This window comes from Pteropus alecto, unplaced genomic scaffold (assembly GCF_000325575.1).
Source record: "Pteropus alecto unplaced genomic scaffold, ASM32557v1 scaffold8, whole genome shotgun sequence".
In the NCBI taxonomy this organism is placed as follows: domain Eukaryota; kingdom Metazoa; phylum Chordata; class Mammalia; order Chiroptera; family Pteropodidae; genus Pteropus; species Pteropus alecto.
This window is the reverse complement of record NW_006494609.1, coordinates 3,610,411-3,622,962: the sequence shown is the minus strand read 5'-3', so window position 1 is coordinate 3,622,962 and position 12,552 is coordinate 3,610,411. Positions and strand designations below refer to the sequence as shown.

Sequence of the window (12,552 nt, the reverse complement as noted above, 5' to 3'; positions counted from 1 at the left end):
ATATGGGCAGAGAACAAGAATCAGATAAGCGATTAACACAGCATTTGGAACAGTGAGGCCAGTGGACTGTCTCCAACATCCAAAGCTCTGCCCTCGGGATAAAGCCTAATGATGACCCTCTGAGAAGGACATCTTGTGTGAGTGCAGGGATCTGAAAGAAGAGTGGAACTTGTAGGCCACTCTATCCCTATGACAGACATAAAGGAGAAAAGAGAGGAAAGGTAGCACCACCCAAATGAGAAATCACCAAAATCTTCCTCCATCTTCATGAAAAGGCCTGCCCGATCTTGGCAAGGGGGAAGGAAGAGGCGTGCTCCTCACTCACATCCAGCTAACATGCAGCCTGACAGTCAACATGCTTCGCCCTGGCACAAAACTCACAGACAGCCTTCTGCCCAGAGGGAAGCTCCAAGGAACCAGTACTACACAACAGGAGGAGAAACCCCGGCCGGCTGTCTCTGTCTACTTCAATTGGTCTAGTTCTTTGTTCATAAATGTGACTCGACACAACTATGCTTGCTGACATCGAGAAAATCCAACAGCAGGGAAAAAAGACGATCCCAAGAAAATTTACCAAACAAAAGAGAACTTTAAAAAACTTTCAATCAGTATACTCAGAAAGACCAGAAGGCAAACAGCATCCATTAAGTAACAACGGGTTGCTAAAAAAAAAAAAAAAAAAGCAAATCAGAAAATAAGAGTTTCTGTAAACTATGATAGTCAATATAGAAATACAATAGATGGAATAAATAATAAAATGGATACAGCTCAAATTGGTCATCCAGAAGATAAATGTGGGGGAAAACGGAATTTAAAATGAGAGAAAAGTTGACGAAAAGACCCACAATGCCTCAAAAAGAAGTTCTAGAAGTAGAAACGAAGACCAAAAAAATGGATAATTTTCCTTGAACTAAAGAAAAACAGTAGTTTCATACTGACAAGGCCGACCAAATGTCCAGGAGGGATGAAATAGTGGAATGAAAGACCCAGGCTGAAATACTGGTTAAATTTCAGAATTCCAATGCTTTAAAGTTTCTACTGAGTTTAAATTTTTTTACTCAGCTTAATAGGTAAAGCAGAGAAACTGAACCATAGTTACTGAAGAGAATATAAATATTATAAACCTTTAAAATATAAAAATAACAAAAAGTAATCAAACTCAAGAGATAGAATGTAGAAGGGAGGGAGAGTAGTAGGTGATGTGAGTGCAATAAATATCAAACTGGGAATTAACAAACAGTACAAAACTGAGAAAAGAAAAAACAGATATCAACTATATTAGATTACTAACTATAAGTTAGTAACACAAGTTAGTATTACAAGTTAGTAATTATAAGTCTAGGGAGTGAGACTGGGGTTGGGATTTAATTTTATCTATTCTGTATATGTATTCAACTTTAAAACAAGTTTTAATGAGGATTTTGCAAAGACCCAGGATACTGATGACATTTGAGAAAAGAAGAGGGTGCAAAAGATGAAGAGCAGAGGAGGGAGGGACGGAAGAAGGGAGGAAGGAGCAGCAAGGATGCCATCCCAAATTTAGGTTAGTTTCCTTGATGACCTTGCAAGTAGGAACCCACAGTTCTGCTCACAATAAAAACTAAATGTATATGCTACCAATTAACACTTAAGAATTAACATGACAGGATGCTGAAAGCAGAAAAGGTACCTCTTCTCTGCTGACCCCAAAGGCTGCCTGCCCTGCAAATGTGATCAAGTAACTGTTCAGCCATAGAGTAACTGTTGCAATGAAAGGAGGTTACTGCCAGTAAACAACTCATAGCCACCCTCAACTCACACTTCCGGATGCAGATTTCGGAAAGGACCACCTGCTCTTAAGGAAAAGGCACCATATTAGTAGCTGGGACAAAGAATGAAGTGGGGAAGAAAAGGAAAGAGGTTGCCATGTGCTGAATACTTACATTGTTGATCAGGTAGACACCCCGCCCCCTAGAAGAGGCCACTGGTTTTACTATCCAAGGTCCCCGGTCCTTTGAATATGAATCTGCTCAAAATAGTAGGAGATAAAAAGGGGGAGAGAGAAACAGAGAGAAAGAAGGAATGTGAGTTTATCAACATAAATTTCAACAACGATTAACTACTCAGGTACCCAAAGAATTTTCCAAATTTCTAAGTGGAGCAGCTTAAGTAACCTGTAGTTTTGGACTAGCCTTAAAAATTAAAACAAAAACAGAGACAGAGGCCAAAAGAGAGAGGGGGAGAGAGAGGGAGGAAAAGGGAGGAAGAGAGGGAAAAAAAAAGAGGGAGGAGGAGCGAAGTAGGAGACAGCAAAATTACAGCAAACACTACATAATATATTTCTTCCACCACTTTCCCTCTTGAATGAAAGGATGAAAACAAAATAAGGCAAATATCAGGATGTTAGTCTATTACTGTCACCAACAACCTTCATGAACCTTTGAGATTCTCACTTCCATTAACTAAAGGACCTCTAGACACTCACACTGCAGACAGTGACAACAATCAAACGCCAGATCTCCTAATATGGTTACTTTCCTTAAGCAATTTCTCTGAGCTTATAAGAAAAAAAATCACCTAATATCAAACAATGTGCAAATGGAGAGGAATAACAATAATTTACAGGTGAGTAAAAAGGTGTCCTCTACTCTTGTTCCTTTCACAGGTTCAGGTTTATACCTTAGATAGCTTGGGGTCATGGGAAGAGAAACAACCACACTACACTCCCAGGACTTGCAGGTGGCTCTGCCTTCCAAGTAAGGAAGGTCAGAGGACACCAGAGAGAAGCAAGAACAAAGGACTCTACCTCCGATATGAGCCAAACTGTTTTTCGAGGCCTACCAACAGGCACTTGCTGTTGTCAGGGCCACAAACCATTTCACTAGGAGGAAAAAAAGCTCTCCTTGTCCACTACCCATCATCCCCAACCCCCCTCCTTCTACCCTCAATGCAACCTAAAAGACAGGAAACACGGAACATGGCACACGGAATTTAACTCCATAAGCCATTCCACTTCTAGGAATGTACCCTCTAGTTCCGTTCGCACGTGTGAAATGTTATTTGTACAAGATCGTGCAATAATACCAAAAGATGTCCACTATATTGCACCCATGTGAGGGGCCAGCAAACTATTTTTTGTAAAAACCCAAATAATAAATAGTTTAGAGTTTGAAGGCCATGCAATCTCTGTCACAATTATTCACCTCTGCCGTTGTAGCTCGAAAGCAGCCATAAACAATGTGTAAACAAAGGGACAGGCTGTGTTCCAATAAAACTTTACTTATGGACACTGAATCTCATGTGATTTCTACATGCCACAAAATTTTATTCTTTTTTGTTTCAGCCACTTAAAAATGTAAAAACCATTTTAAGCTCGTGGGGATGTATAAAAATGGGCAGAAGACCAGATTTGATTCAAGGGCTATAGTCTGCAGACACCTGATCTCCATAATGGAATATTAAGCAGATGCACAAAAGGAGGATGTTATTAATGGACAGTTAGGCAATGGTCTCAAAGACAGGCTAGTCAATGAAAATAGGAAAGTGCAGAGCAATGTGTATTGTCCACTCCCATCTGTTCAAAAACACACTCAAGCTACATGCTAGTAAATGCGGAGAGTATCTCTAGAGGGATATGTAAAAAACTAGGAACACTGATCACCTCTGGGGAGGAGAAGTGGATATCTAAGGAAAAGAGGAAAGTTTCATTGAATTCATTGAAGAGGAAAATTCATTGAATAAGAGTACAAGTGCCACTTGGAAGAGAGCCTAATAGAAAGGAAATGTTCATTAAATGTTAGTTATTATTATTATTACTATCTAGACTCTCACGAAAGACCTGCCTCACATCTTCTGCTTGCACTAGGCCTACTAAGTCAGGCTCTGCTTCACGAAGGAAAGCCTGAAATAGTCCATCTCCTATGCTTGGATCTGGGGAGGTAAGTTCACTTCAAGGCAAAAGAAATAAGAAACTCACTGACACTTGAACAAAGGCCACCTGTCCCTATCTAGATTTACCAGAAATACAGCTGACATTGAAATCTTTATTTGGCTTCCATGTATATTTTGCGATTAGTCTCAACTCCAAGAAGAGAGGTTGTGACTGACTGGTACCTCTGAACCCTAACACCAAAAGATACATGATCCTTTACCCCAAAGAACATAAGTCACACAAGTCCAGAAATCAAGGTGACAGGAATATTCCCTAAATGGCAAGAGGAAGAGAGACACCAAAAAGGGTGTGCACATATAGTTCATATGCAGAAGTGCATACATCCTTACATGGGCACGAACTCTTATCAATAAAGACGACTTTTTGTATAAAGCAAGAGTATTTTTATATTACACCAATGTGCCCTTACATATATAATACTGACAGTCTTACTAAGAACAAACATACAGGTACACAGCCAGAATAAAAACAGTTTTAAGTTATCTCTGTAGCTGTTTTACTAAAGAAACAGTTTTTTTAAGGCTTTGAAAAGCCTTGATTGGTTACTGACTTACGGCAGCCCTTTAGTTAAGTCTGTCCCAAGTTCAGTTGCTGAGGATGAGCGCTCTGAGTCAAGCACTTACTACAGAATTCCGCGTACTCAGCTGGCAGCAGGAAGGTCTGAGGGAGGATGTGAAAAGCCTTGAATCCATGGGTATGCTGCATTCGAATGATGTTTTTGTACAGTCGGTCCTTCCGAGTTAGTTCGTATGACCTAAAAATCATAAAAGTATTTCCATTTCAGTAAACTCTGAGGTTTTCCAGTGTTCTGAAGAGTTCAGAGTTCACAGTTTTAGAGCAGTTACTGAAGATAGCAGTATATCCTAAATTTATCACTTTATCAACCCCAAAGGTTTATTAAGCATTTTCATAGAATGGATTTTTTTGGTCAGATTTATTCATCAAGGTATAATCTATGTACAAGAAAATTTGTCCTTTTTAGTGTATAATTCTATGAGCTTGAACAAATACATACAGTTATGTAACCACCACCACAATCAAGATATAGAACAGTTTCAACAATCCAAAAACTTATTAGGTCCTTTGTAGTCAACCCTTCCAATCACCTCCAGGCCCTGGCAAACATAACATTCATCTGTTTTCTGTCCTCATAGTTTTTCCTTTTCCAGAAAGTTAAATAAAGAAAATCCTATGATATGTATTCCTTTGAGACTGGCTTCTTTCACTCAATTTCACAATTGAGATTTATCCTTGTTGTTGCAAGTATCAGTATTTCATTCCTTTTTACAGCTCGGAAGTAGTCCATTGTTCGGGTGTACCACAGTTTGTTTATCCCTTCACCAGCTAAAGAATATATAAGCTGTCTCCAGTTTTTAAAGATTATGAATAAAGTCACTATAAGCATTTGTATACAGGTTCTTAGATGAACATAAGTTTTTATAGGTTTTTGTGTAAATGTACATTTTCATCTCTCTAGCAGTGGAATTGCTGGGTTTAATAAGATTGTTTAGTAAGTAGTATTAGTTATCTAATGCTGCCTAATAAATTATCCCAAACATAGCAGCTTAAAATAATAAACATTTTCTGTCTCACACAGTCTCTGTGGGTCAGGAATGTGTGAGTGGCAGAGTTGGTTTGTTCTGTCTTGGAGTTTCTCGTGAGGCTACAGTCAGGATGTTGGCCAGGGCTTCAGTCATCAGGTTTGACTGGGAGTGGAAGACCCGACTTCGAGATAGCTCACTCATATGGGGCTGGCTGTTAGCAGGAAGCTTCAGTTCCCTACATGTGAATTTTTCCATAAGGTTGAGTACCTTCATGACATGACAGCTGGTTTCTCCCAGATCAAGTGATCCAAGCAAGAGAGCAAGAAAGAAGCTGCAATATCTTTTATGACCTGGTCTCAGAAGTGACAGTTTTACTTCTGTTACACCTTATTCATTAGAAGTCAGTCACTAAGTCTAGCCTACATTCAAAAAGAGAAATTAAGCTCAATCTTTTGAAAGCAATGTCAAGGAACATTGTGGACACATTTTAAAACCACCACATAAGTATATATTAACTTAATGAGAAACCATCAAATAGTTATCCAAAGTGGCTGTACCATTTTGCATTTCCTACCAGCAAAATTTTACTGTTCTAGTTGTCTTTTTTTGTTTTGTTTTTAGCCATTCTAATAGGTATGTAGTAGGATCTCATGTGGTTTTAATTTGCATTCCACTAATGATGATTGATGTTGAACATCTTTTCACGTTATCTTTTCATGTCTATATATCTATTTGGTAAAATAGCTATTCAAATATTTTGCCCATTTTGAAAAATAGGGTTGTTTATTTTCGTGTTTTGACAGTTTATTATATATTACGGATGTAAATTCTTCATCAGATGTGTTTATAAATATTTTATTCCAGTCTTTGGCTTGTCTTTTCATTTTCTTAACAGTGTCTTTCAAAGAACAGACATTTTAAATTTTAATGAAGTCCAATTTATCCATTTTTTTCTTACAGATTATGTTGTTAACATTATATCTAAGAAACTTTTACCTAATCCAAGGTCATAAAGATTTTCTTATAAATTTTAATGAAGTCCAATTTATCCATTTTTTTTCTTACAGATTATGTTGTTAACGTTATATCTAAGAAATTTTTACCTAATCCAAGGTCATAAAGATTTTCTCCTACGTTTAAGTTTTACATTTAAATCCATGATAATGTCAGGTACCTTTAAATGGAGCAAAGTAGCTAGCAGAGCATTACCTGGGAAAGTGATTAACCTTTTGTGCTTCAGAAAGGGTGCGAAGTAAGAAGGGCTTCAGGTGGGATCCTGTCCACATTAGGTTATAGTCAGTGCTGCTTGGGTGAACCTGAGGGCAGAAAAAAGACAAGATAAAAACATCAGAGATAGCCCCTCTCTAGGAAGAGGATGGCAGAAGAGGCCAGAGATTTTTTATCCACAAAGAGTGGCCAAGTTAGTATGTGAGCCTAGCAAGACAAAAGTTGAATATAGAGAATAGGGGATAATCAAGTTTAAAGAATGAAAGAGTTGGGCAAATCTCAAATGCAAAAAGTAGAATAAATTAATCCTTCTACCAGAGTTCATGATGTCTCAATATTCTTCCATATCAAAGTATGAGAGGACCCAAACTCACAACTCCCTTTTCAGAGTGTCTTTATCTTCTGCAGATACTGAACTAAAAACTTATAGTAGCAAACAAACTTAGAATTCATTCATTCGTTCATAAGAATTCTTTTGTCTATTCATTCAATAATTATGTGTTCTGTACCTATGATGTGGCAGGAGCCATATTAAGCCCTGGAGATAAAACAGCAATGAGACAGGATGTGAACAAGTATCAGACCGCAACATAGGATAAGCAGCTAGCAACCAGATCTTTACCCATTTTCTCAAAATACAGTAGAAGTCTGTCCATGATTTTTGCCATCTCTTTGCTGCCAACATCCCAGTTTTCCCAATTTTCTTTGAGAATAACATACTCCTTGGTTTTAAAGGACCTGCCAATCACCTCTTTCTCCCCCAGAGAAGTAAATCCATGACCCAAGCTGGGCCAGTTATTCTGTCTCCAGAATGTGATTCCTAAGTGGAGAAAGGCATAAGGACAATGAATGGAGTCGAGTCACTTACAGGGTGGTGGCTTGAGGAGATGGTCCTGAGGATTCCTATTCCCAGATCCTCTGAACTATCCTGGTCTCTATTCCAAAAGTCTGCCTTTTAGGCTTTTCCTCTGATTTTGCTAGCCATTTTGTGTACACTTTTCCCACAAATCCCTTTAGGTTTTAAGTTAAGCAGAGTGTGTTTCTGTTGCTTGCAATCAAAGAACCTTAATTGAGTAACAGACAGTTCCTTACAGGCAACTCTGCCTCTAGCCCAAGCCTAAAAATATTGCAAAAATATATATATATTCCCCCCCTCCCCAAAAAATCTTGTGAAAATGTTTTCCATGTATTGCACAGAGAAACTGGTAAAGTCACTCAGAAATTCAATGCAAGTTCTACATCACCACTAAGCATTGATCCCATGTACTTTTTAGAGCTGGCACTCTTAACTGATAGTCAGGTGGCTAGAATTTTCAACTTTTGGACAGATGAGATGAAGAAGTAAAAACAAGCTTACTTCATGAAATCCATGGGCTGTCAGAATGCTGCGTACCAGGCGACTATCTGTTCGCACAATCTTGTAAGATAAATGATAACGTTCTAAAGAAAAACAGAATCAAATTCAGTAACCAGAAAGTTAACTGCAGAAACAGACATAAACTGTAAGGGTAGCTTGCTTAATTACACTCAGTAACATTATACTGCTACCTTTATGCTACTATAAGTTGAGGCTGCGTATTATTTTGGACTAAGGGTTCTTAACTTGAGATCTTTGAGGGTTACTAAGCATGGATGTTTACTAAACATCTTTGTTTTCACCGATTTCTAGTTAAAATTTAATATGACTTTCAATCGAGATGGTAGGCAACAAAGCAGAGTAGTATTAGAGGTACCTGGACCCTGCTACCAAAAGGAATCAGGGATTTTAATATTATTTTATAGTTGTTACAGATATTTCAAAATGTCACTTATTCTCATGGTACTTAAAAATTATGGAAGTTAACAAAGCTACCACTAGATCATGTTATTTAATGCACTAATTAAAAAAAAGCATATATATCACAAATTTGGGTTTTTAAAAATATTTTGATAACTATATTTCAATACAATTGATTTATTTGTAGTCATATGTAATTTTTTAAATTCATTTAAAAAATGATATTCTGAGAAGAGACCTGTAGACATCTCCATACTGCCAGCAGGGTCCACTGCACCAAAAAGGTTAAGAACCACTGCTCTAGATGCCCTCTCTGTGCAATAATGCTGGTTCCCAGTTTTATTGATTATAAACTGGAGACCTGAAGGCCAAAACCAATATGCAGACATGGAATGTTCATGGCTCACTGTACTTTAGAAATAAAACTAAATTTATTTCTAACCTTTGAAATTGGAGGAATTCATATAAAAAATCTAGATTTCTGGGCTTCTCTTGAAAACCCTGGGCTGTCTGGCATGGCAACAGTCAGCTGGAGAAAGGCAAGTACTTCCTCCAGGACAGGCCTGCACTGTCCAAATCGGCACAGCCCCTCCCGCCTGCTTCACATATTCATATTTCCTGCCTGGCCCCTGCAAGCAATCTGCGCTTGTGGTCCTTGTCGAAGAGGAAAGTCTGTAATCATGTGAGCTTTCTATATATCCCTAAAGGTTAACATTTACTCTGGTCCATTAAATTCAATCTTTGTATGCATCACTACAAATTGTTTGAAAAAGTTAGCTAAGAATTCTATAGAACAATTTCCTAAAAGGCCTGCATATTGCCCTTGTTCTTAGGAGATGCATGCTAAATAAAGGCTTTAGGCATGAAGCATTTAAACTAATTCTGGCGAGAGAGAAGCAAACATGGCAAAATCTAGGGAACGAGTACACACGTGTTCACTATATTATTCTTAAAACCTAGAAAAATGAAAGAAAATCAGGCCTTTTCATTATAACTGTGATCACTGAAATCTCTTTTACGCTTGCAAAAAGCCAAAACATCATCAACTGCTGGAGACCAGGACTGTGCCTTTTCTGCAGTGCTTGCCTTGCAGTACCAGGCCACAGGGACAATGAGCAGTAAGGTATGTGGAAAAATAGAGAATGACTGATTACATGGGAACTGCGGGACATGGGGGAATAAGAGAAAGAGTATGTCTCTGGAACTGAATTGCCAGGGTTCGAATCCCAGCTCTACTATTTCCTGGCTGTCATCTCAAATAAGTTACTTTATTTTTCTATACTCTATTTCCTCATCTGTAAAGTGGGATTGATAACAAAGATACTTACCTTATAGGGTAATTGTAAGCACTAAATAAGGTAATATGTATAAAGCCTTTAAAATAGTTGTCGATACATAATAAATTTTTATATAATAAAAAAGTAAATATGTAGTAAAATAGGTATTAACACATAGTATTATACAAAGTAAATTATACACTTTATATAGCAAATAAAATAATTAAAATGTTATTAATACTCTTCCTCCTACTTCTCCTAATACAGAAGAAAAATGTAATCATGACTGTGCTCAGCGGCAGACCTGATTCTCAAGGTATGTAAGTAGCAAAGGCAAATTATAAAATGGTTTTTCATTGTAGGAAAAGATACCTTTAAACTGAAACTACCTCTGTTGCCTCTAAAATGCAAGCCCATTTATGTGTTCAAAGCATATACAATTTTGTAAAAAACGAGGATATAGTGAGGAAAAATATATTCCTGGAATATTTAATAAAGCATATGAAATCCTATTGTACCAAAAATATTAACAGTGAATTCAATAAAACATTTACTAGATAACAGAAAAAACAAGGTTGGCGTCTAACATAAGATCAACAGAAGATAACTAATGCCCCAGATACACTTCTCAAGGGGATTTAACCACAGGATTATGATTTCAGCAGATCTATGTCAGCTATTTAAGTGAGCAAAGAATAAAAAAGTAGACCAAGAGTGTTTAACAATTCAGAAATCTGAGGCAGAAACTAGCAAAAGTCATTCAAATCATTCTTTATATACAGAAAGATGGAAAAAAATTATTAAACCTCAAGGAATTAGGAAGATACTAAAAATTCAAAAACAATTTAAGAACAAAAACCGTTTGGCTTTTTCTTTAACCACAGGAATGTGTAAGGTAAAAAAAAAAAAAAACATAAGTTCTAAAAAATAGTGATTGCTTGAATAATGGGATGACTATATCGATGGATACTAATTTCCAATAAATGTTAAGATATTCTTAAAAAGAAGGAACTGCCTATTGCCATTGGATACAGAGATTCATTTATGTGACAAGCACGCCAAAAGAAGTATGTTTTGGGGCAATTATCTATCTCCATTGTTTTCAAACCCACCTTTGGTGTTTTAACTCAAGTCATATTTGGAGGGAGTTTTTCAGCAAATGTTAGTAAACCTTCAGTTGCTTGGGCCTCAGAGACTATAAATAACCCATGTCCCTTTAAGAGGTAACCTAGCAACTTGCTGAGGGGATTAGAACACAAGGACCCCTGGGGAGGGAGGAGGATTCAAATCCCAGAAGCAAGTGCTCACTATCTTCTGAACTCTTGGCTTATTATGGAGCAAGGACAGACCTTAAAGTCATTTCAAAGTAGAGCAGATCCTATTCAACAAGTAGAGTAAGTTTTGAGTGTGTACTGTGTGCCAAACATTAAATGATAACATTTGTTTCTCACAATGCCTAAAAATAGACATTATCTCCATTTTACTAATAATGAATTGAGTTAAGAGCTTCACCGGTGAATTTTATCAAATGTTTAAAGAATTAATACCAATCCTTCTCAAACTCTTTCAAAGAGGAGGGGGAAATCGTTCTATGAGGTCAGCATTACCCTGATACCAAAGACAAATAAAGGCATCAAAAGAAAACTATAGACCAATATCCCTTATAAATATAGGTGCAAAAATCCTGAACGAAATACTAGCAAACCACATCCAGCAGCATATTAAAAGGGTTATAAACCATGACTAAGTGGGATTTATCTCAGGAACACAAAGGTGGCTCAACATATAAAAGTCAATCAATTAACATTAACAGAATGAAGGAAACGAAACATAGAATCATCTCAATTGACATAGAAAGCATTTTTAAAAAATCCAACACCCTTGCATGATAAAAACACTCAACGAAGGAATAGAAGGGGGCTTCCTCAACACGATAAAGGGCATTTTGAAACAGTCACAGCTAACATCATACTGAGCAGTTAAAGACTAAAAGCTTTCCCCTTAAGATCAGGAATAAGACAAAGATGCCCACTTTCACCACTTCTATTGGACACTGTACTGGAAGTTCTGGTCAGAGCAATTACTCAAGAAAAGAAACAAAAAAGGCATCCAAGTTGGAAAGGAAGAAGTTAAAATGATCTCAATTTGCAGATGACATGATCTTGTACATAGACAATCTAAAAGAACCCCACTCCCACCCAGCACAGACTATTAGAGCTAACAGAGGAGTTCCACAAGGTTTCAGGACTACAAGATCAATGTACAAAAATCAATTGTATTTCTACACATTGGCTTGAACATGAACAACCCAAAAATGAAATTGAGAAAACAATTCCATTTATAATAGTATCAAAAGAATAAAATATTTAGGAATAAATGTAACCAAGGAGCTACATGACTGTACATTGAAAATTAAAATACTGCTGAAAGATGAAGATGAAAGATTAAAGATGATCTAAATAAATGGAAAGACATTTCTTGTTCAGGGACTAAAAGACTTAACATTAAGGTGACAATACTCCCAAAAGTAATTCACAGATTCAATGCACTCCCTAACAAAAACAACCTTTTTTTGCAAAAATGGGAAAGCTGATCCTAAAATTCACATGGAATTGCGAGGGATATCAAAAAACAATGTTGAAAAATAAGAACAAAGTTAGAGGATTCACACTTCCCAATTTCAAAAGTTACTACAAGAGTACAGTAATCAAAACAATATGGTACTTGCATAAACATACAGATCAATGGAATATTAAAAGTCCAGAAATAAACCAATGTACCTATGGCCAACTGCTT

General features: G+C 37.0%; 1 protein-coding gene across 13 annotated transcripts in view; it reads right to left on the bottom strand.

Annotated features, from left to right (window-relative positions):
- Positions 1-12,552, bottom strand: part of TTLL5 (tubulin tyrosine ligase like 5) — a 225,489-nt gene that overhangs the window by 204,534 nt on the left and 8,403 nt on the right. For 12 of the 13 annotated variants that reach the window (XM_025042041.1, XM_015599721.2, XM_025042044.1 and 9 more), the window contains exons 4-7: positions 8,060-8,142; positions 6,685-6,791; positions 4,555-4,685; positions 1,923-2,005 (exon numbers count right to left, since the gene is read on the bottom strand). In XM_025042041.1, the coding sequence (XP_024897809.1) occupies positions 1,923-2,005; positions 4,555-4,685; positions 6,685-6,791; positions 8,060-8,142 (404 nt within the window). Of the gene's footprint in view, positions 1-1,922; positions 2,006-4,554; positions 4,686-6,684; positions 6,792-8,059; positions 8,143-12,552 lie in introns of those variants that run through there. The other variant, XM_025042051.1, reaches the window with a different exon arrangement.